Below are 25557 nucleotides of genomic sequence, written 5' to 3'. Positions count from 1 at the left end.
CCCCATTCATTCCCACTCGGCACAGGGCTCTAGGTAAGGCTCAGTCAGTCAGAGCTGCTAGCATAATCAGGCGGGGCTTCCGCCCACACAAAGACCTCTGACTTTGCCACTCTGCTCGGTAACACGGGCGGGCTGGCGCCCGCTCCCGGGTAACACAGAGGAATCTCTCGCTCACTATCTGCGCGCGCAGACCAGGATATCAAGCTGGCAGTCTGAACCTCTGAGTGAAACCCCCGCACGCACGAAAAGTTCCAGCGTTGAAATTAGCTCCCGCTGCTTTAACTATATTTTAAGTTTGCTCTCTTGCTTGAATGGAAGAAGGTGTACTGATGATCTCTTTCTTACAGTATTAATAAAAAGGCATGTCTTAACTGCAAGGTTTGCTTTCTAATGCTGTTCAGTTAGTATGGAGCAAAATGCAGTATGTGTTGTACATTTTAATTTGAATCTAAATGAAATCTTGGCACAGTTTCTGGTAGGATAAGAGCTGAATGTTTTGGAAAAAATGCAATGAATGTTATGTGAAAATGCATTTCAACAATTCATTACACAACATACTGAAACCATACTGTTTCTTGTGTAATATTTTATAAGAAATTGCTTGACGTACGTTAAGCTATGTTTTCTTACGCACATAGTAAAAAAAATTACTACTTTCTATGTGTCTTAAAAGTTATTCTGACAAGTTTCATAGGGAAAGACAGAAAACACTAATTAGTTCACATTAATCTTAGAATATCTTGTGGAGCGTAGTGTGATATATAGCTTTATATTCAGGGCAGAATAACTGAAAGTATATAGATTCATTTCATATCAGTGCTAGGATACATCTGGCTGCATTTTTGCAGTTTAACTCTCTCCAATCTAGTACACACTGAGGAAAACATGACAGGATATTTATGGATTGTTTTACAATTGTTCTTTTATTCTGCACGTATCTAGAACCAACTATTGTGTACAATGTAGACCTGTCTCAACAATTAAGTGTTGTGCTCTCCTAACGTTTCCTGTGCATGTGCAGTTAAGTTAGACTTGCTGCTCATGTTAGTTCGAAGATTATGGTATCTTTAAAGTCAGGTTTCACTGTTGTTTTCTTCAAAAATTTCTAACCCTATTTATACTATAAGGTTACTTTCCAACTTGAGGAATCTGATTTTATATAAAACTAAGCCTTGTGCTGGTAAAAGTCCAGTTCACAAATAAAGCAATGTTGTGTTAAAAGAAGTATCTCTGAAAACTCAGCTTGGAGAATCTCCCTGAGCGCGAAGTACAGAGTTGTAATCATGACAGCCTGAAGTTAATTTTCAAGTAGAAAATAACATGCACATGAGAAAAGCTACCGCAGAAACCTTGAAGCTGGATTTAGCAAAATCCCGGATACAACGAAAAAGTAACTTTTACGTTTAATAATGCACTAACCAAAGTTCTGGAGGATAGAATATCTTCAGAAGTATGAACTATTCTTTGACAAGTTCTAACAAAAAGTACAGTAACAGCTACTTGGAATGATACGGTTTCACTCAGTTCGAGATTCTAAGCACAGTTGTTGTATGCACGTTGCATTATACCAAAACTGAGTGGTATATGAACTCTTCACGAATTTGTAAGTATTTCCAAGCCCTGAACAGCAGAAACTGTAACTCTCGTAAATAGCGCCATAAATGTGTGAGGTGATTATGGTGCTATTATTAGTGTGAAGATGAATGTTACCTTTAAATTTGAGTTTAACTGCTGTTTTCTTCAAAATTTTCTAACTCTGTTTACACTATAATGTTACTGTTCAACTTGAGGAATTGGATTTTCCATAAAACATTGTGGCTGGTAAAAGTGCAGTTCCAAAATGAAGCTAATTTTAAGAAAGACTTCCTGTAATCTCAGCTTTGAGGATCTGTCTGAAAAGGAATGAAAGACTTTGCAACAATATAAGCCTGAAGTTAATTTTGAAGTACAAAGTAATGTGCACAAGACTAAATCTACCTGGGAACACTTCACTTGATTTATCTAAAATGCAGATAGAACAAAAAAGTAATTTTGACGTGTAGTAATTAATGCATTAACCAACGTTCTGGAAGAAAAGAATAACGTCAGAAGTATGAACTGATCTTTGTACAAGTTGTTACGAACAGAACAGTAACAGTTATTTGAAACCACACAGTTTCATTCAGTTCAATAGTCTATGAACTGTTGTTCTATGCACGTAGCAGTGTAACAACACTGAGTAGTATATCAACTCCTCATGAATTTGAAATTATTGCCAAGCACTGAACAGCAGAAACTGTAACTCTAGTAAATAGCACCGTAAAAGTGAGAGGTGATCATGGTGGTGTTTGTGAAGAGTGGAAAGATAGGTTTGATATCTATGTTCTCTATGGAAAGTCTCTGTACTCTGGATGTCAGAGACAGTGCTAAGGCCTACGGAATGCTCTAATGATATTCGAAGTGTGCTCTCTGCTTTAGAGGAAGGAGGTGTACTGATGATCTGTTTCTTACAGTATTAATAAAAACGCATGAGTTAACTGCATGGTTCGCTATCTAACACTGTTCATTTAGTACGGAGCAAAATGCAGTATGGTTTGTACATTTTAATTTGATTCTGAATGCAATCCCGGCACCTTTTCTGATAGGAAAGGAGCAGAATGTTTTGTGAAAGAAACACTGTGATGAAGGTTGACAATGCATTTCAACTATTCATTACACAAGATACTGAAACCATACTGATTCCAGTGTAATATTTTGTAAGAAATTGCTTGACGTATGGCAAGGTATGTTTTGTAATGCACACAGTGAAAATGTAGTACTTTCTACTTCACCGACGTATTATTCTATAAACTTGGATAGCGAAACTTAGAAAAAACTAATAACGTCACATTATTTTTAGAATATCCTCAAGCCTGCAGTTAATTTTCAAGTAGAAAATAATGTGCACATCAGTAAATCTACCTCAGAACACTTGGAACTTGATTTACCAAACACCCTGACACAAAGAAAAAGTTATTCTGACTTCTAGTAATGCATTAACTAAATTTCTGTAAGAATAGAAAATCTTCAGAAGTATGGACTGACCTTTGTACAAGTTCTTACATAAAATACAGTAACAGTGATTTGAAATCGCATGATTCCATTAATATTGAGATTCTAAGCACACTTCTTGCATGCACGTTGCAGTGTAAGAACACTGAGTAGTATATGAACTCCTCATGAATTTCAAAGCATGGCCAAGCACTGAATAGCAGAAACTGTGTATCTCTTTTAAATAGCGCAGTAAATATGAGAGGTGATTATGGTGGTGTCTGTAAGGAGTGGAAATGGAGGGTTCATATCTATGTTCTCTTTTGAACGTCTCTGTACTGTGCATGTCATAGACAGTGCTAAAGCCTATGGTATGCTTTAACTATATTTTAAGTTTGCTCTCTGCTTTAAAGGAAGAAGGTGTACTGATGATCTGTTTCTCACAGTATTAATAAAAAGGCATGTCTTAACTTCTAGGTTCACTCTCTAACGCTGTTCAGATAGTATGGAGCAAAATGCAGTATGTGTTGTACATTTTATTTTGAATCTAAATGCAATCATGGCACAGTTTCTGGTAGGTTAGGAGCTGAATGTTTTGGAGAAAAAAAAAACAATGCGATGAATGTTGACAATGCATTTCAACAATTCATTCTACGAGATACTGAAACCATACTGTTTCCCCGTGTAATAATTTATAGGAAATTGCTTGAAGTACGTTAAGCTATGTTTTGTTATGCACATAGTAAAAAAAAATTACTACTTTCTATGTGTCTTAAAAGTTATTCTGACAAGTTTGATAGGGAAAGACAGAAAACACTAAATAGTTTACATTAACCTTAGAATATCCTCTGGAGCGTAGTGTGAGATATAGTTTTATATTCAGGGCAGAATAACTGAAAGTATATAGGTTCATTTCATATCAGTGCTAGGATACATCTGGCTGCATTTCTGCGGTTTAACTCTGTCCAATCTAGTACACACTGAGGAAAACACGACAGGATATTTACGGATTGTTTTACAATTGTTCTTTTATTCTGCACGTATCTAGAACCAACTATTGTGTACAATGTAGACCTATCTCAAGAATTAAGTGTTGTGCTCTCCTAACGTTTCCTGTGCATGTGCAGTTAAGTTAGACTTGCTGCTCGTGTTAGTTCGAAGATTATGGTTATCTTTAAAATCAGGTTTAACTGTTGTTTTCTTCAAAATTTTCTAACTCTATTTACACTATAAGGTTACTTTCCAACTTGAGGAATCTGATTTTATATAAAACTTTTTGTGCTGGTTAAAATCCTGTTCAAAAATAAAGCACTGTTATGTTAAAAAATTACTTTCTGTAAACTCAACTTGAAAGATCTCCCTGAGCAGAAAGTTTTGAATTATAATCATGACTGCCTAAAGTTAATTTTCAATAGAAAATAATGTGCACATGAGAAAAGCTACCTCAGAACACTTCAACTTGAGTATGCAAAAACCCAGATATAACAAAAAAGTCATTCTGACGTGTAATAATGCATTAACCAAAGTTCTGGAAGAAGAAAATATCCTCAGAAGTATGAAATGGTCTTTGTACTAGTAGTTCTTACATAAAGTACAGTAACAGTTATTTGAAACAGCATGATTTCATTCAATTTAAGAGTCTAAGCAAAATTTTATTATGCATGTTGCAATGTAACAAAATTGAGTAGTATGATATATAAACTCCTCGTGAATTCGAAAGTATTGCCAAGCACTGAAGAGCAGAAACTGTGTAACTCCAGTAAAAACCACAGTAAATGTGAGAGGTGATTATGGTGGTGTTTGTAAAGTGTGGAAAGACAGGGTTGATATCTATGGTCACTTTTGAACGTTTGTATGCTGTGGATGTCATAGACAGTGCTAAAGTTTCCGGAAGTCTTTAAAGGTATTTTATGTTTGCTGTCTGGTTTAAAGGAAGAAGGTACTCTGATGAACTGTTTCTTCTAGTACTAATACAGACGCATGTCTTACCTGCAATGTTCTTTTACAAATGCTGTTCTTTTACTAAGGAGTAAAATCTAGTATGGGTTTTAGTTTCAATTGGAATCGAAATGTGATCATGACACTGTTTCTGATAGGACGGGAGCTGAACATTTTGAATTGTGTCTGTAAAACGTGAAAGAAACAATGTGATGAATATTGACAATGCATTTCAACAATTTATTATACATGTCACTGAAAACATACTTGTTTATAGTGTAATATTTTTCAGGAAACTGCTGGACTTCTGGCAAAGTATATTTAGTTTTGTATGCATTGAAAACGTAATGCTTTCTAAATGACGGAAATGGTATTCTGATACTTCTGATAGGGAAAGACAGAGAAAGGCTAATGAGTTCAAATTAATGTTAGAATATCTTCTGGGGCTTAGTATGATATACACTTTGATATTAAGAGCAGAATAACAGAAAGTATGGAGAAACATTTAATTTCAGTTCCAGGATACCTCTGGGTTCATCTATATGAATTAGCTATCTGTAATTTTGTAAATGCTGAGGATACCATGACAGAACATAGACTGGTTGTTTAACAATGATTCTTTGATTATGCACGTATCTTGAGCCAAGTACTCTGTGTAATGTAGAAAATATCTCTAGTTTTAACTTTAGTGCCCTTGTAACATTTCCTGTACATGAGCAGTTAAGATGGACTTGCTGTTCATGTTATCTAGATTATTGAAGTTACTTTAAGTTCGAGGTTAAAAGCTGTTTCCTCAGGATTTTGTGACTATTTACACAAGGAGGTTACTGTTTAACTTGAGTAGTCTGATATTATATACAGAGTGTCCGTACAGTCGTGGTGCACTTTTGACTGGTCACAGGAAAGCAACAAAAGATTATAGAAATGTGAAATCTGACCAAATAAAAGGAAAACTTTCCCAGTTTCTGTAGGATGATGTGGCAGCATGTGTGCATGCGCAGATGATGCTGTATATAGCGGAGCACTCACGGCCATGCCAGTCGAGATGTGGACGGTACAGAGGAAAGTTCAGTGTGTTCTGTGGCTCACTAAATTTAAATTTGTGACCAAAGTGTAACGTGAATATTGGCGCATTTATAACGAAGCGCCACCACATAGGAATAACATTACTCGGTGGGATAAGCAGTTGAAGGAAACCGGCAGTTTGGTGGAGAAACCCTGTTCTGGTAGGCCATCAGTCAGTGACGAGTCTGTAGGGGCTATACGGCATAGCTACCTAAGGAGCCCTAAAAAATCTGTGCGTGCTTGACCTCGACAATTACACCTAAGCAAGACTACAGTTCATAAGTTGTTAAAGAAACTCCTCTGTTTTACGGGTACAAATTGTCGCTGTTATACTCTGGTTTCTCTTCAGATCGCATAAATCTTTCGCCTTTTACAAATTGTCGCTGTTGCAAGCTATCAAACCGGTGGATAGACTCGCACAATGCGCGTTTGCTACAGGTATGCTTCATGAGATCGACAATGATGCAAGATTTTTGCAGAAGATTGTGTTTAGTGATGAGGCAACCTTCCATATCTGTGGACATGTTCATTGCCATAACGTTTGAATATGGGCTGCTGAACATCCTCATGCCTACGTTGAGTACGAACGTAACATCCCTAAAGTGAACGTGTGGTGTGGCCTGATGCATAAGGTACTAGGACCATTTTATTTCCCAGAGCAGTCTGTGACTGCAAAGTCCTACCTTGACATGTTGGAATTATATGCAGTGCCACAATTTCTAGAAGATGTCATCTTTCAACAGGATGGTGCTCCTCCACACTATGCCACCATTGCTCGTGAGTTTCTGGAAAAAACATTCCCTCAGCAGTGGATAGACTATTCCCTCAGCAGTGGTTCTGTCAAGTCATGGCCACCACGGTCCCCGAATCTGATGCCCTTAGACTTTTTCTTTTGGAGTTATGTGAAGCAACATGTGTACATTGAATGTATCAACAACATTAATCACTTGAAACAAAGAATCACAGACGTTATTCACTCTGTTACACTAGACGTCCTTACCCACATGTGGCAAGAACTTCACTATTGTTTGGATGTGTGTAGGGCAACAAATGGAGCCCACATCAAAATGCACTGAATAGGTTTAAAACTGGAGAATTTTCCTTTTATTTGGTGCAGATTTCACATTTCTATCATCTTTTGTTGCTTTCCTGTGACCGGTCAAAAGTGCACCATGACTTTACGGACACACTGTATGTATGTGCTCTGGGAATCGGCTCTCTTCAGCCAAAGGCAGATACAGAACAGGGACGCAGGTATGTGCTGTGAGCAGGGAACAGTCCTGGCAGCTGAGAGAATGAGACCCTCGCTGATGACGGACATCTGTGCAGCACGCTACATACAGTATCTGCTACAGTTAAGGCTTCTTGTTTTTGTGACTATTTTATTTTCGTATAAATATTTCAGAAAATAATTTTCTTGCCTTAATTATTTTACTTCTTTAGGTAGGACCAAGTTATAATCCTGTAGAACAATAGTTTAAAAACAATATTTAATGGAGAATTCATCTTTGTATTATATTCCTTCACTTGGTCAATGACTATTGGCAGTGTTATAGACAATGGAACCGGCCAGGAAATAACAGGAAAAAAATCCCTCTCTTGTGGATATGAGGCAAATAGTGTGGGAACATAGATGTAGTATTTTTTGGATGTTGAATAAGATAGGAAATTGGAGGCAGGAGAGAGAAATTTGCATTTCAGATTAATATGCTTGGATTCAGAAGTAGGGAGGTAAGTTAAAGCTACTAGCACAACTGCCTGTATAAATTCCACCTTAAATAAAAATTAAAGCAAATAATTGTCTCTTTACTCTCGATATAGACAAATTATAGGTCATCACTATTTTGGTGATTACTTTGATTAAATCATATTCTGTTATCAAAACATTTTAAGACAATTACATGAAATAAATATTCAAGTTTTTTATACATATATTATGAAAAATGGATGGTGAAAATCATTTTAACATAATTGTTTTATTTTAAATATTTTAATATGAGTTTATATAGACAACACGTAAATATTATATAAATTATTTATATAATAATTTTAGTAAATTGGTATTTGAGTCTTGATTGACTATACTGATGATACTCTGGGGTTCTGATTTGATATGAGTTGTATCTGTAGTAACAGTTAACAGTTTCTAGGACTTTGTCAAGATATAGCATCATCATGTTCTATAAATACTTATTCTTTGAAATACTAGTATGACCTGACTTAAAAAGACCATGAATTTAATACTTAATGTTCAATAATAGGAAGTATAATGCTACTCTGTGCTAAATATTATTCTAGGAGCTGTGCATTTTCCATGTGGAGCTATCATGACAAATTTTAATGAAATATATGCCTCCATATATATGGAATGTTTAAATATATTTGGGTATGTATCAGAGCAATTAATATACAGTTAACTGAATTGATTGTGAATGTTAGTTGTCCAATTATAGTAAAATGGCTTAGTTTGAAAGAATAATAGTTATCAGAGGCAAAATAACCTTTATGACACCTAATTTTCATGACATGAAATACATGTAATTGACCAATAACACTTATGTTCCACTGGCTATGAGAAAGATGCCAGCGTGTGTAGGAGTTAAACAAAACTTAAGAACTCTGGGAATCTGAATTATAAGCATATTGGATTTAGGAGAAAACTATTACATCAACAAGATATTAGGAAAACTTTTATAAGTTATAAGATGCTAAATAACTCGGTGAAACCCACATCTGTAAAAAGAAGTTTTCTTGAATAGCTGCATAATTGAACATTCTATTTAGTGATACTTTTTTGTTGACATACCTTTCCAAAAAATGCAATCAAATGTTCCACACATTTGCAGGTATTTCCTAAGTAATTTGGCAGAACGTGAAAACAAAGACAAAACTTTTTTAGAAAGGTAACCATAGGGTTTTTTTCTAAAATCATACATATGTTTAATATACATATTCCATTTATTTATTCATTCTATCCCCAGTCAGGCAACCTCTGTGCTCCAGGACAATGCTCCAACCAACCGAGCTATATAGCCAGAGCAAAATCGTACATATTTTTAAAACAATGAATAAACTCTCGTTAATTTTGGACTGTCAAAATCAAAGAAGTGTGCTTTAAAGACAAAGAGATTAGCCAAGATAAAATAATATTGTGCCTTCCCCCCCCCCCCCCCACTTTTGTTCAGGAGTCTTAATTGTAAGAGGCTCTGAGTCTCCAAGTTAGTCCTGTCTGTCATTTTCTCTCGAGCGTTAGCAGCACCTCGGGCTGGAGCAGAGTTTAAGGAGGGAATGCCAGTCTGATGGAGGAAAGGAAGAACATAAAATAGCCTGCAGAACGTCAGGCTCAAGTAACCAGGTACAGGATCAGGAAAGATATGTGGCCCTATGCCTTGCAGCTCACTGACAGGGCCAGGTGGCAAAATCAAAGCCTTGCCATAAAGCTCTGGAGATGAGTTCGCCCAAATGTCAGAATATATGCCAGGACTGGGGTGATCAGGAGTTCCCATTGTGAAGAAAAACCAGATAGGCCACTTGAATTGATCAGTCGACAGAACGGATCATTACAGTTTTCATCGTAGAGCTCATTGAGGCATGCCTTTAGAACTCAGTCTGTTTTATTTGATGTCAAAAGGGACATACCATCTTTACTAAAGAAAAGGTACTATAGAAGAAAAGCAGAAGTAAAAAGTGCTTTTCTGATGTTAATCTTCCTCCCAAATTCAACCCATTGATCTTATATAGAACTTTATATGATCTTGAACCTTAAAAAACTGTTTAAACATAAAGAATATTTATGGATTAATATTTATGCTGGAAAATGGAGTAATTGCTGGATCACTGAGATGTGAAATAAGGGAAGTTTCAGCCTATGAATTATGACATGCATTAATCATATCACTAAGGTGATAAAAGGGTTTGGAAAAAACAGTGTGTCCGTAAAGTCATGGTGCACTTTTGACCGGTCACAGGAAAGCAACAAAAGATGATAGAAATGTGAAATCTGCACCAAATAAAAGGAAAACTCTCCCAGTTTCATATTTATTCAGTGCAGTTAAATGTGGGCTCATGCACAGATTTTTTAGGGCTCCTTAGGTAGCTATCCCGTATAGCCTCTACAGACTCGTCACTGACTGATGGCCTACCAGAATGGGGTTTCTCCACCAAACTGCCGGTTTCCTTCAACTGCTTATCCCACTGAGTAATGTTATTCCTATGTGGTGGCGCTTCGTTATAAACGTGCCGATATTCACGTTGCACTTTGGTCAGGATTCTAATTTAGTGAGCCACAGAACACACTGAACTTTCCTCTGTTTCATCCACATCTTGACTGGCATGGCCGTGGGCTGCTCTGCTGTATACACGGTGTTATGTCATCATCTGCGCATGCGCACATGCTGCCACATCATCCTACAGAAACTGGGAGGGCTTTCCTTTTATTTGGTGCAGATTCCACATTTCTATCGTCTTTTGTTGCTTTCCTGTGACTGGTCAAAAGTGCACCATGACTTTACAGACACACTGTAATAATGTGTAAATCTATCATTTTCCCCTTCTGTTCAATTCTTTCCTAGCTGTTCATGGAGCTTCTATTTAAATTGGTAGAGTATCTGTTAAAGAATAAGTATGAGAGATATATGAAGTACTGGTAAAGATAGAATGTTTAGGTTTTCAATTATATCCTACATATTAGACTGTTCCATAAATAAATTATAGAAGCTAACATACTTTATTCTGCTTTCCTATCTTTAACAAATACAAATACAAATAACTGAGTCCCAACTTGGTCCAGTCCCTACTGTAGCTGCTGGGTATATAACCTAACAAAACAGACATCTTCCTGCCTCAATGGAGATAACAGTTAAAAAGAAAGAAGCAATTAAAAAATAAATGTTTTATTATAAATCCTGAAAAAAATCTAAGGAGGAAAAAAAGCAAAACTTAGTTATGGAAATTACAGGACAACAGGTACATGAGAAAGGTACTCATGGAAGGCCTCTCTGATGGGCAACAGAAGTGGCAGCCGCATGGTACGGACCAATTTTCTAGGAGAGAGAACAACATGTGCAAAGGCTATAAGGTAGGAGAAAGTTTATTGTTTGAGGGATTGAGGAAAACCAATGTTGAGAAGGGCAGGATGGCATAAGGTGGGGCTGCAGAGGCCCCACTGGCAGGAGTGGAACTTCATCTCCGGTGCTGTGGGAAGCCACTGATTGACCTTCAGCGAGAGACTTGTGGTCTTGTTGTGTTTGAAGATCTTACTCTGGAACAAGAGTAGGGGATCAATGAAGGGGCTAGCAGAGGAAGAGCTGGATGGGAGCAGTCAGCACAGATGATGAGAGCAAAATGAATGGAAACTTCACTTAGGATGTGGATCTGATAGGACTTACTAATAAACTAGATTGGGAGTGAGAGGAATCACAGATGAGACTCAGGCTTCTGGGGCAATCCACTAGAAATAGGTGGTGCAACCGCTGAGGTGTGAAGGAAGAAAGGGAAAGAGGAGGTAAGTGGAAGAGGCAAAGTTACTGAAATTAAGTTATATTTGAACAACTTCAGTTTGATATAACAGATGGAGATATCAGAAGACAATGATCAGATATGTGAGTCTAGAGTTCTGAGATTTTTATTTATTTATTTATTTATTATTTATTTATTTATTTTTTTTTTTGCATTTTTCTGAAGCTGGAAACAGGGAGAGACAGTCAGACAGACTCCCGCATGCGCCCGACCGGGATCCACCCGGCACTCCCACCATGGGGCGACGCTCTGCCCACCAGGGGGCGATGCTCTGCCCATCCTGGGCGTCGCCATGTTGCGACCAGAGCCACTCTAGCGCCTGAGGCAGAGGCCACAGAGCCATCCCCAGCGCCCGGGCCATCTCTGCTCCAATGGAGCCTTGACTGCGGGAGGGGAAGAGAGAGACAGAGAGGAAAGCGCGGCGGAGGGGTGGAAAAGCAAATGGGCGCTTCTCCTGTGTGCCCTGGCCGGAATCGAACCCGGGTCCTCCACACGCTAGGCCGACGCTCTACCGGTGAGCCAACCGGCCAGGGCTAGAGTTCTGAGATTTTTAGATAGATATATCAACGTAGGAATCACCAGCTTATAAATAATGTAAAACTGTTACAGTGAATAGATCAAGAGGAAAGGAGAGAGTTCCAGAACCATTTCAGAACATTTAGAGGCAAGAGAGAGAGGCAGAGACAGAAGGAGAGGGAGGAAAGGATAATGAGAGAGGCTAACAAGCAAAGTCCAGTGAGACAGAGAGTAAATTAGAAGAATATTGGGTTAAGAAAAGAAGAAAAGAAAGTAGTTCCAAGGAGTGAGCAGTTATCTATTTCAAATAAAATGAATAAAATAAAATTGAGAATGAGTAAAATGAGCATAGGAATATATATATTGAATTTGTAATCAGAGAAATCATGTGATCTCTCTGACATCAGCCAAAGATAAAGTTGATAAAATTACTTTTTCAGGAAGAACATCCTTATCTTTAAAAACTTTATTGTTCTTTAGAAGAGTCCATTGAGTAGGGAGGAAAATAGGTAAAAAATAATTTAAAAACACTAATTTAGTAGATTTTTTTTCTTATTCTGTGGTTTATCATAGATTTCTTGGAGTTACAACTTTTGTTTTATGCATTATTCAAGATTGTATTGGGTGCAAGCGACAGAAACCCAAGTCAAAATGTTTAAGTAAAGTTGGAACTTACTACTTCATAAGGTAAACCAGACACTGCTTAATTTAGGTTCTCTTATGATGTCATTAGGATGTTACTGTCAGACCCTCTCTCCCTTTTTTTCTTTCTTTCTAATTTCTTCTCTGGAAAACTTCTAATTCCTTTCCTGCTCTACGTGGCAGGAAAAACAGATGTTGGTTCATTAGCTTCTGAAAACAGAGAAAAGCTTTTCTCTTGGAGACTAGTGATGCGGAGTGGCTTGCTGCTTGGGTCAACTTCCCAATGCTATTCACTAGCCCTATTCCCTGATTGGTCAGCCTGTTTCATGTACCACGCCTGTAACAGTGGAGATGTGTGCACATGACCGGTGGCTGAACTACAACCACATGGGGCCAGGAAGCATGTTTTAGGGACAGAAGAGAAAACAGTAGGTCCCACCCTAACATGATACAGCAGGAGATACGGAGCTGCTTTTGGACTTCCAGCAGTTCCTTGTTTAGCATTTTGTTAACATCACCTCAGCTCTTACTGCAGTCAACTACTGTACTAATTTTTCTCTCTCCATTTGATGTATGTACACTACATTAGAGAGTGGTGGTAGGTGTAATCTATACCAAACCATGCCATGTTTGGTACCAATAACACCTGGTCTAATTAAGAGGCTGGGTCCCCAAATGTGACAGTCTTTGTTACATGATATGTTGTGTTGCATTCCTAATGGACACAAGTACTGTTTTTGCTCAATTACTATTGTGTCTAATTTTGCCAACTTCAATTTCTGGATGGTGACCATTACTTCTTAGTCAAATATTTTATACTATGACACTGTTAAGTTTCAGATGTTTGAATTTATTTAATAAACACTAGGATAAGCATTAAGAAAAGTATATATAAATCTTCATTGCTTACCTTTATAAACATAAGACTTTTAAATAAGCCTATAGATGAACTATAGATGACTTTTAAAACCACAGTTTTGTTTTGGGTTTTTTTTTTTTTTTGGTATTTTTCTGAAGTTGGAAACGGGGAGGCAGTCAGACTCCCGCATGTGCCCAACCTGGATCCACCCGGCATGCCCACCAAGGGGCAATGCTCTGCTCATCTGGGGCGTCACTCTGCCACAACCAGAGCCATTCTAGCGCCTGAGGCAGAGGCCATAGAGCCATCCTCAGTGCCCGGGCCAACTTTGTTCCAATGGAGCCTTGGCTGTGGGAGGGGAAGAGAGAGACTGAGAGGAAGGAGAGGGGGAGGGGTGGAGAAGCAGATGGGCACTTCTCCTGTGTGCCCTGGCTGGGAATCAAACCCGGGACTCCTTCACACCAGGCTGATGCTCGACCACTGAGATAACTGGCCAGGGCCTAAAACCACAGTTTTATAAGCTAATATTTTAATAACAAGGAGTCTGAGGTTTTCTTAATCACTTATTTTGTTGGCATTTATTCTGTTGGTTTGGTGATTTTGTAAGGGACTTTTTAAAATGGCAGAGTTTGCCATTTTAGTTTAAAAGTCAATGCTATTGCAAAAAAGAAAGGACAATAGCTGTAACAAAGAAGGGGGAAGAAGGGTGGGGTCAAAGGAGGTTAAGGGATTAGGCAAATTATATATACAAAACACAGAGACAAGAGGGTAGCAATTCCAGAGGGAAAGAGCGGACAGGTAGGAGGTGGGGCAAAGCAGGTGAAATGGAAATGGAAAGAGACCTTGCATGAGGCATGGGGGGCATGATGCAGTGTGGAGAGGGTGTTATATTGAGCAAGACACTTGAAACCATGTCAGCACAATAAATTAATAATAAAAAATAAAAACAGACCAATTTGATGACCTTTTAATCTGTGTGATTGTGTTTATGTGCACATGTACAATAGAGACATATGTAATTGTGAGGTTATGCTAATTGTGACTTTACAAAATTTTTAAGCATTACAATTGAGCATTACAATTCATGTACTTTATCATGATGCTGAGAATTTGACTAAAAGATAAAGTAAAGCTATACTTGAACAAATTTGGTCATCTTAAAATGTAGTCATACATGAACAGACACTTCTTCCAGGAAGAAATACAAATGATCAACAGCTATATGAAAAGATGCTCATCTTCACTAGCTATTAGAGAAATACAAATCAAAACTACAATGAGATACCACCTCACACCTGTTAGATTAGCTATTATCAACAAGACAGGTAATAACAAGTGTTGGAGAGGCTGTGGAGAAAAAGTAACCCTCATTCGCTGTTGGTGGGAATGTAAAGTAATACAACCATATGGAAGAAAGTATGGTGGTGCCTCAAAAAATTAAGAATAGAACTACCTATGACCCAGCAATCCATCTACTGGGTATATACCCCCAAAACTCAAAGTCATTGGTACATAAAGATACATGCAGTCCCATTTTCATTCCAGCATTGTTCACGGTGGTCAAGACATGGAAACAACCAAAAAGCCCTTCAATAGAGGATTGGATAAAGAAGAATGATACATATACACTATGGAATACTACTCAGCCATAAGAAATGATGACATAAGATAATTTACGACAATGTGGATGGACCTTGGTAACATTATAATGAGTGAAATAAGTAAATCAGAAAAAACTAAGAACTGCATGATTCCACACATAGGTGGGACACAAAATTGAGACTCATGGACAGTGGCGTAGCGAACATATCTGGCACCCAGGGCACGACACTTTATTGGTGCCCCTCCCCTCTAACTACGCTTCTACTAGGCTTTTCTTGTTTGTCTTGGAGACCGTTTGGCGACCCTCTGCAAATGGCGCCCGGGGCATGATAGACCCCCCCTGCCCCCTCACTAGCCACTGCTCATGGACATAAATAAGAGTGCAGTGGTTACCAGGGGGAGGGGAAGGCAGGAGAGGGACAGGGTGGTGGAAGGGGAGGGCATAAAGAAAACCAAATGAAGGGTGATGGAGCACGTTTGACTTTGGGGGATGGGTATATAACATAATTGAATGTCAAAATGATCTGAAGGTGTTTTCTTTAAATCTATATGCTTAGTTGACCAATGTCACCCTGATAAAATTGTCTAAATAAAACTAAAAAAGTAGATAAACTTACATTAAAAAAATCATAAGTCTTAAAAATGGCTTTTAAATTGTTCTTAATTCATTTTAGCTCAAGTTAAATATTAAATATATTTAAGCCAATTTAATTGAAAAAAAATGTAGTCATAAAGTAAGGATGAGTATGGTGAATTTATTATTAACTTTACTATTACCAAAGGAATATATATATCAAAAGTTCAAGGACTCAGAATTATTTTCTGCAAGTTCCCTAACAGGAAGTGCTGGTTAGGGAAGGATTGACTTGAAACTCTTTGCCAGTCCACGGACTCTTTGCCCATAGACTCTCTCTATTTCTGTCTCTCTCTCAGACACACACACACATGCTTTTATGGGGGTTATATCATTAACTTTGCAATATGACTCCACATTTACAAAGTTGAAATCTGGGACCCATACTTGTCAAGAAGTTGCTCTGCTTCTGGTGTTCTCCAGATTCAGGATAATTGTGCTTAATAATTTAAGTTATTTGCCCTGCTCAAAAGTCAGTGTCTGTTTTCAATCTCATTTATCTTCAGTTATAGAATACGTTTGGCAATTACCTCTGTAATCACTGTCTTCCTTAAATTTGTTCTAGTTACTCCCACAGGGGCTTCAGTAGACATATTTAAACATTTTCCATTCATCAGCCAGGTCCTTGAAACTTACCTTCATGTTTCCTACATCATTTTTCACTCTGTTGTGCTTTCCAAGGTCTAGCTTCCTATATACAGATTCTCCTTTTTAGCTTTATGTAATCTGTTAGATATAAGGGAAACTGTCTTTTAACTTTAACTCATTCTTTGAACTTTAAAATAACTGAAGCTCTCATTTCTAAGAGGTCTGTTTAGTTCCTTTTCAATCCTACATTTAAAAAACCATATACAGTCTGATCTGTGATGGTGCAGTGGATGAAGTACTGACCTGGAACATTGAGCTTCACCGGTTTGAAGCCCTAGGCTTCCCTGGTCAAGGCACATGTGGGAATCAATGCTTCCTGCTTCACTCCCCCTCCCCTCTCTCTAAAAATAAATAAATAAAATATTTAAAAAATGATACTATTAAAAAATCATATTATATTTGTTCCTTTTGAACACCATCCATCTATTATCACCTCTGTCTCAAACTCCTGTCAATAACCTGTCCAAACTAGGCATTTCAGTAAAGGTTAGTTGAATGTAACAATGTTACTTAACAACATTTATTTAGTATTATACTATGTTAAATTCACTATAGTACATGATATGACAAGAATCAATAAATGTAGAAAACAGAATTCTTGTCTTTAAGTGGTTTTATTTTAAATAATAAATAAGGAACTATGAATTTAAAAGCATATAAAAATACTATTTCTGGAAAAACAGAATGCTTTATATCTGGAGCCCTCTGTGCTAAAATGTTAAGTACTACATTAGAGAGAAGCATTTAAAGCCAATCAAAATCAAGTATACCATCAATGTACTTTCAAAGATGGTTAACAGAAAAAATAGGTGTAATTTTTTTAATAACATAAATTGTTTAAGAAATTAAAAGAGTCTATGAAAATAATTTGTTTGAGATATAACTAAAACTCAAAATTCTTTATCTTAGAAAATAGATTTTGAATTCTAATATTAGGTGCTATTTCATTATTTTTTTGTAAAGTCAGCCTGTAGTTTTTATGTTCTGCTAAGGGAGTGGGGTCCAGCCTCTACTCCAGCTGTTGGCAAAGGCGGTGCACAGATTTGGGGTAACCATAAATTAAGTAGAGCTCATTCACTAGCTTCCGTTTCCCTGGGAGAACCGCAGCTGGTTATAGCACAGTCTACTGAGTCTTCTCAGTAAACAACTGACTAGTCGCACTAACCATACTCCATTTTGAGTGGGTTTCAACTTACTAATTGTAGACAGTTGAAGCTCTGAAGTAACTAACTCTTAATGTATTTTATTGCTTGTTGTACATTTATTTATTTATTTTTTTATTAAATTTAATGCAGTGACATTGATAAATCAGGGTACATATGTTGAGAGAAAACATCTCCAGATTATTTTGACATTTGATTATGCTGTATACCCCTCACCCAAAGTCAAATTGTCTTCCGTCACCTTCTATCTGGTTTTCTTTGTGCCCCTCCCCTCCCCCACCCCCTCTCTCCTTCCTCGCCCCCTCCCCCATCCCTTCCCCCCCCCCGTTACCATCACATTCTTGTCCATGTCTCTGAGTCTCATTTTTATGTCCCATCTATGTCTAGATTCATATAGTTCTTAGTTTTTTCTGATTTACTTATTTCACTCCGTATAATGTTATCAAGGTCCATCCATGTTATTGTAAATGATCTGATGTCATCATTTCTTATGGCTTAAATAATATTATCTGAGTGTTTTAACATTTAACATTTGTATTTAATTTATTCAGCAAATATTTATCAAGCACATACCATGTGCCAGGTACTCTTCTTGGAGCCAGGGATACAACAAATAACAAAATAGCTGAAAATACTACCATCTAGTGGCTTATGTGAGGTATGGTGAGCGTTTAAAATGAAGCAAGTAAGTAAAATATATAGTATGTCATGGGGTGTTAAGTGCTATGGCCACAAAAAAAGGCAGGAAGGAATATAGATAGATAGTCAGTGGTGTACATGAGGGTGTCCTTATTTAAATAAGATGGTGAGGGAGGGCTTTATTGATAAATGATCTTTGAACAGAGAGTTGAGTAATATAAAGGGGAGCCATGCAGTTATTTGGGAGAAGACCTCCCAGGTAAAGGGAATTGTAACTACAAAGTCCCTCAGGTGGGTCATGCTTGGAGTATCTATGGATAAGACTAGCATGAGTGGAGCGAAAGGACTAAGGGAGAGAGTGACCATGGATGAAGACGGGATGGGTTGTGCCAGTCAAGGTAGATTTTGGGTTTTATTCTGACTGAAATAGAAAGCCATAGAAGGTTTTAAGGTTTTATGGAGCTATCAGTTAGTGAAATGAGAAAGTTGAACAAGGAGCAGGTTGGGGAGTGAGGTCACAGTTTGGTACATATGAACTTTGAGATTCCCAATTGGGTATACACGTCTTGAGTTCAAAATGAGTGTGTGCTAGGAATAGGCACTGGGAAGTCCTCAACTTTAAGATGCTTCCACAACTAGGGGTAAATACAGAGAAAAAAGAGAAGTCTAAGGCTGAGCCTGGGGAAGGGAGAACGGAGGAAGCAGCAGATGAGAATGAGAAGGAGCCATCTTTGCAGTGAGAAGAGAACCAAGTGCAGTTTCTGAAAACCAAGTGGAAAAAATGTTTTAAGGAGGAGGCAATGACTATTTGGCCAGCACTGATCCTAGGTCATGTGAGTGCACGTTTTCTTTAGCAACATGAGGTCGTTGGTGAACTTTCAAGTGTAAGTTCAATGGAATGGTAAGTGTGAAAGCTTGTTTGGTATTGGGTTTTAGAGTGGAGATCACAGAAGTAGAGAAACAGTGAGGACAGTCAACTCACTGGAGAGTTTTGCTGTGAAAACAAGTGGATAAATGGGGCTGGGGCTGCAGGTGTCTGTGAGTACCTGCTGTTGGCAGGAGTACGTGGGGTAAAAGCATAACCACTGTCCTCACTGTCCTTAGGGGGACCACTGGCTGGTGGCTTGCCCCTTTAGGGCTTTTTCTAAACTTGCAGTTTATCTTTATTAGTTTCTTTTCTTTTTTTTTTTTTAACAAGTGAGACAGAGTGAGAGATAGACAGAGAAAGACAGCAAAGGAGAGAGAGGAGAAGGATCAACTCCTTGTTGCAGCACCTTAGTTGTTCATTAATTGCTTTCTCATATGTGCCTTGAGCAGGGGCTCCAGCTAAACCAGTGACCCCTTGCTCAAGCCAGAGGCCTTTGGGTTCAAACCAGTGATCATGAGGTTATTTCTATGATTCCATGCTCAAGCCAACGACCTTGGGGTTTCAAACCTGGGTCCTCAGTGTCCCAGTCAACATTTTTTTTTTTTTTTTTTTTTATAATTTTATTTTTTTAATGGGGTGACATCAATAAATCAGGATACATATATTCAAAGATAACAAGTCCAGGTCATCCTGTCGTTCAATTATGTTGCATACCCACCACCCAAAGTCAGATTGTCCTCTGTCACCTTCTATCCTGTTTTCTTTGTGCCCCTCCCACCCCCTATCCCTCTCCCATTCCCCCCTCCCCCCCGTAACCACCACACTCTTATCAATGTCTCTTAGTTTCACTATTATGTCCCACCTACGTATGGAATAATACAGTTCCTGTTTTTTTCTGATTTACTTATTTCGCTTCGTATCATGTTATCAAGATCCCACCATTTTGCTGTAAATGTTCCGATGTCATCATTTCTTATGGCTGAGTAGTATTCCATAGTGTATATGTGCCACATCTTCTTTATCCAGTCATCTATTGATGGGCTTTTTGGTTGTTTCCATGTCCTGGCCACTGTGAACAATGCTGCAATAAACATGGGGCTGCATGTGTCTTTACGTATCAATGTTTCTGAGTTTTGGGGATATATACCCAGTAGAGGGATTGCTGGGTCATAAGGTAGTTCTATTTTCAGTTTTTTGAGGAACCACCATACTTTCTTCCATAATGGTTGTACTACTTTACATTCCCACCAACAGTGGATGAGGGTTCCTTTTTCTCCACAGCCTCTCCAACATTTGCTATTACCTGACTTGCTAATAACAGCTAATCGAACAGGTGTGAGGTGGTATCTCATTGCCGTTTTGATTTGCATTTCTCTAATAGCTAAAGAAGATGAGCATCTTTTCATATATCTGTTGGCCATTTGTATTTCTTCCTGGGAGAAGTGTCTATTCATATCCTCTTCCCATTTTTTTATTGGATTGTTTGTTTGTTTGTTGTTGAGTTTTATGAGTTCTTTGTATATTTTGGATATTAGGCCCTTATCTGAGCTGTTGTTTGAAAATATCATTTCCCATTTAGTTGGCTTTCTGTTTATTTTGTTATCAGTTTCCCTTGCTGAGCAAAAACTTCTTAGTCTGATGTAGTCCCATTCATTAATTTTTGCCTTCACTTCTCTTGCCATTGGAGTCAAATTCATAAAATGCTCTTTAAAACCCAGGTCCATGAGTTGAGTACCTATGTCTTCTTCTATGTACTTAATTGTTTCAGGTCTTATGTTTAGATCTTTGATCCATTTTGAGTTAATTTTTGTACAGGGGGAGAGACTGTAGTCCAGTTTCATTCTTTTGCATGTGGCTTTCCAGTTTTCCCAGCACCATTTATTGAAGAGGCTTTCTTTTCTCCATTGTGTGTTGTTGGCCCCTTTATCAAAAATTATTTGACTATATATATGTGGTTTTATTTCTGGACTTTCTATTCTGTTCCATTGGTCTGAGTGTCTATTTTTCTGCCAATACCATGCTGTTTTGATTGTCGTGGCCCTATAATAGAGTTTGAAGTCAGGTATTGTTATGCCCCCAGCTTCATTCTTTTTCTTTAGGATTGCTTTGGCTATTCGGGGTTTTTTATAGTTCCATATAAATCTGATGATTTTTTGCTCTATTTCTTTAAAAAATGTCATTGGAATTTTGATGGGAATTGCATTAAATTTGTATATTGCTTTGGGTAATATAGCCATCTTGATTATATTTATTCTTCCTAGCCAAGAACAAGGTATATTCTTCCATCTCATTATATCTTTTTCGATTTCCCTTAACAATGGTTTATAGTTTTCATTATATAAGTCCTTTACATTCTTTGTTATGTTTATTCCTAAGTATTTTATTTTTTTTTGTTGCAATCGTGAAGGGGATTATTCTTTTGAGTTCCTTCTCAGTTGTTTCATTGTTGGCATATAGAAAGGCTATTGACTTCTGTATGTTAATTTTGTATCCTGCGACCTTACTGTATTGGCTTATTGTTTCTAGTAGTCTTTTTGTGGATTCTTTGGGGTTTTCGATGTATAGGATCATATCATCTGCAAAAAGTGATACCTTTACTTCTTCTTTTCCGATATGGATGCCTTTTATTTCTTTGTCTTGTCTGATTGCTCTGGCTAGAACCTCTAGTACCACATTAAATAAGAGTGGAGAGAGTGGACAACCCTGTCTTGTTCCTGATTTAAGGGGGAAAGCCTTCAGTTTAGTGCCATTTAATATGATGTTAGCTGATGGTTTATCATATATGGCCTTTATCATGTTGAGATATTTTCCTTCTATACCCATTTTGTTGAGAGTCTTAAACATAAAATTGTGTTGTATTTTATCGAAAGCCTTTTCTGCTATTGATAAGATCATGTGGTTTTTGTTCTTTGTTTTGTTGATATGGTGTATTACATTAACCGTTTTACGTATGTTGAACCATCCTTGAGATTCTGGGATGAATCCTACTTGATCATGATGTATTATTTTTTTAATATGTTGTTGTATTCGATTTGCTAGTATTTTGTTTAGTATTTTAGCATCTGTATTCATTAGAGATATTGGTCTGTAGTTTTCTTTTTTTGTGCCATCCTTGCCTGGTTTTGGTATGAGGGTTATGTTGGCCTCATAAAATGTGTTTGGAAGTATTGCTTCTTCTTCAATTTTTTGGAAGACTTTGAGTAGAATAGGAACCAAGTCTTCTTTGAATGTTTGATAAAATTCGCTGGTATAGCCGTCAGGGCCTGGACTTTTATTTTTGGGGAGGTTTTTAATGGTTTTTTCTATTTCTTCTCTACTGATAGGTCTGTTTAGGCTTTCTGCTTCTTCTTGACTCAGTCTAGGAAGGTTGTATTTTTCTAGGAATTTATCCATTTCTTCTAGGTTGTTGAATTTAGTGGCATAAAGTTTTTCATAGTATTCTACAATAATTCTTTGTATATCTACGGTGTCCGTGGTGATTTCTCCTCTTTCATTTTGTATTTTGTTTATATGAGTTCTTTCTCTTTTTTCCTTGGTAAGTCTTGCCAAGGGTTTGTCAATTTTGTTGATCTTTTCAAAGAACCAGCTCCTTGTTTTATTAATTTTTTTCTATAGTTTTTCTGTTCTCTAATTCATTTATTTCTGCTCTGATTTTTATTATCTCCTTTCTTCGGCTGGTTTTGGGTTGTCTTTGTTCTTCTTTTTCTAGTTCCTTAAGGTGGGAAGTTAAGTGGTTCACTTGGGCTCTCTCTTGTTTGTTCATATATGCCTGAAGCGATATGAACTTCCCTCTTATCACTGCTTTTGCTGCATCCCATAGATTCTGATATGTCGTATTGTCATTTTCATTAGTCTGTATATATCTTTTGATCTCTGCACTTATTTCTTCTTTGACCCATTCATTTTTTAAAAGTATGTTGTTTAGTTTCCACATTTTTGTGGGATTTTTTTCCTCTTTTTTGCAGTTGAATTCTAGTTTCAAGGCTTTATGATCAGAAAATATGCTTGGTACAACTTCAATTTTTCTGAATTTGCTGATATTGTTTTTGTGGCCCAACATATGGTCAATTCTTGAGAATGATCCATGTACACTGGAGAAAAATGTATACTCAGTCACTTTGGGATGAAATGTCCTGTAGATGTCTATCATATCCAGGTGCTCTAGTGTTTTGTTTAAGGCCACTATGTCTTTGTTGATTCTCTGTTTGGATGACCGATCTAGAGCCGTCAGCGGTGTATTGAGGTCTCCAAGTATGATTGTATTTTTGTCAGTTTTTGTTTTAAGATCAATAAGTAGCTGTCTTATATATTTTGGTGCTCCTTGGTTTGGTGCATATATATTAAGAATTGTTATGTCTTCTTGATTCAGTGTCCCCTTAGCCATTATGAAATGGCCATTTTTGTCTCTAAGTACTTTTCCTGTCTTGTAGTCAGCATTATCCGATATGAGTATTGCTACACCTGCTTTTTTTTGGATGTTATTTGCTTGGAGTATTGTTTTCCAGCCTTTCACTTTGAATTTGTTTTTATCCTTGTTACTTAGATGAGTTTCCTGTAGGCAGCATACAGTTGGATTTTCTTTTTTAATCCATTCTGCTACTCTGTGCCTTTTTATTGGTGAGTTTAATCCATTGACATTTAGTGTAATTATTGATCCTTGTGAGTTCCCTATTGCCATTTTATATCCTGCTTTCTGTTAGTTTTGTGTCTTGTTTGATCCTTCTCTTTCGTTTTTCTATCTTTTGTTTTTATTTGGTTGTATTCCATACATCTTTCCTCTGTTGCTATCTTTTTTATCTCATGTGCTTCTGTGGTGGTTTTTTCAATGGTGGTTACCTTTGAGTAATGAAAAGGGTCCCTACCCTGTTCATTGTAGCGAACTATTTTGTGAGTACTTTTGCACTCCATCGTCCTTTGCTACTGTTAATCTCCGTCTTCTCCCCCTCTTTCTTTTTGTTGTTGTCACAGTTTAAATTTGGTTTTATTGTGTTCTTCTTGGAGCTTTTACTTGTGGCTCTGTTTTTGTTTTTGTTTTTCTTTGTATCCGATTGGAGAACCCCCTTTAGTAATTCCTGGAGTGAGGGTTTTCTGATGATAAATTCCCTCATCTTTTCTGTATCTGTGAATGTTTTTATTTCTCCTTCGTATTTGAAGGATAGCTTTGATGGGTATAGTATTCGTGGCTGAAAGTTCCTCTCTTTCAGGACTTTAAATATTGGGGTCCACTCTCTTCTAGCTTGTAGAGTTTCTGCTGAGAAATCTGATGATAATCTAATGGGCCTTCCTTTATATGTTGTATTCTTCTTTTCCCTGGCTGCCTTGAGAATTTTTTCTTTGCTGTTGGTTTGTGTCAATTTCATTATGATATGCCTTGGAGTAGGTTTGTTGGGGTTAAGAAAACTTGGAGTTCTGTTTGCTTCTTGAACTTGAGGCTTTAGTTCTTTCCACAGGCTTGGGAAGTTCTCATCAATTATTTGTTTAAGTATGTTCTCCATTCCATTTTCTCTCTCTTCTCCCTCTGATATACCTATTATTCTTATGTTATTCTTTTTGATGGAGTCAGATAATTCTTGTAGGGCTATCTCATTTTTTTAAATTTTTGAGTCTCTTTCTTCTTCTCTCTGTTGTGCCTCAAGTTGCTTGTCTTCTATTTCACTAATCCTCTCTTCTATCTGACCTGTTCTATTAGCTAAGCTTGTTACTTCGTTTTTCAGCTCGTGAATTGAGTTTTTCATCTCTGTTTGATTTGTTTTTATAGTTTCAATTTCCTTGGACATATATTCTTTGTGTTCATGGAGTTGTTTTCTGAGCTCCCTATATTGCCTTTCTGTGTTTTCTTGTATATCTCGGAGGATTTTTAGGATTTCTATCTTGAATTCTCTGTCATTTAGCTCCAAGGTTTCCAATATATTAAATTTTTTCTCCATAGATTTTTCCTCATCTAGCTGTGTTACCTCTCTTTCTTTTGTATCCATGATATTCGATTTTCTCTTCCTTAATGGCATCTGAGGGTGGTTTTGTTGATAGTATTAATGAGATTTAATAAAGAATAAAAAGTTAAAAAAAATAACAAATCGAAAAGAGTTGTTTTTTTTAAAAAAAATAATAATGAAATAAAGAAAAATAAAATAAAATAAAAATTTTTTAAAAAAGGAAATTATTCCCCCCCTCTTTTTTTCCTCTCCTCTCCTCTCCCCTCTTTCTTGAGAAAATCTTGTGGTGGACTGTGAGTTATAACAAACAATGCCTGTGATGGAGGGCCTGAATTGGGGAAAAGTAATAAAGGGGCAAAAAAGAGAGAAAGAAAAAAAAAAAAAAAAAAAGGAAAAAAAAAAAAAAGAAAAAAGAAAAAAAAAAAAGAGCGTATGGACCCACAAAAAGCAAATAAGGAAAAAATTTGGGTCAAGAATAAAATGATTTGCTTTTAGGTGTTGGTTTTCTAAGAGTTATGATGAGA

At 37.1% G+C, this 25557-nt stretch overlaps 1 protein-coding gene across 3 annotated transcripts in view; it reads left to right on the top strand.

Moving 5' to 3' along the window:
* Window positions 1-25557, top strand: part of SGCG (sarcoglycan gamma) — a 454763-nt gene that overhangs the window by 379299 nt on the left and 49907 nt on the right. The window contains exon 1 of one of the 3 annotated variants that reach the window (XM_066236854.1): window positions 8356-8398. The exons of the other annotated variants lie outside the window; for them this stretch is intronic. Coding sequence (XP_066092951.1) covers window positions 8381-8398 — 18 coding nt within the window. The 5' untranslated portion in view covers window positions 8356-8380. Of the gene's footprint in view, window positions 1-8355; window positions 8399-25557 lie in introns of those variants that run through there. 3 annotated transcript variants of the gene reach the window in all.

The sequence above is a fragment of the Saccopteryx bilineata genome, chromosome 6 (assembly GCF_036850765.1).
Source record: "Saccopteryx bilineata isolate mSacBil1 chromosome 6, mSacBil1_pri_phased_curated, whole genome shotgun sequence".
Lineage (NCBI taxonomy): Eukaryota > Metazoa > Chordata > Mammalia > Chiroptera > Emballonuridae > Saccopteryx > Saccopteryx bilineata.
Note: the sequence above shows the minus strand (reverse complement) of the source record. Positions and strands in the feature narration are given on the sequence as shown.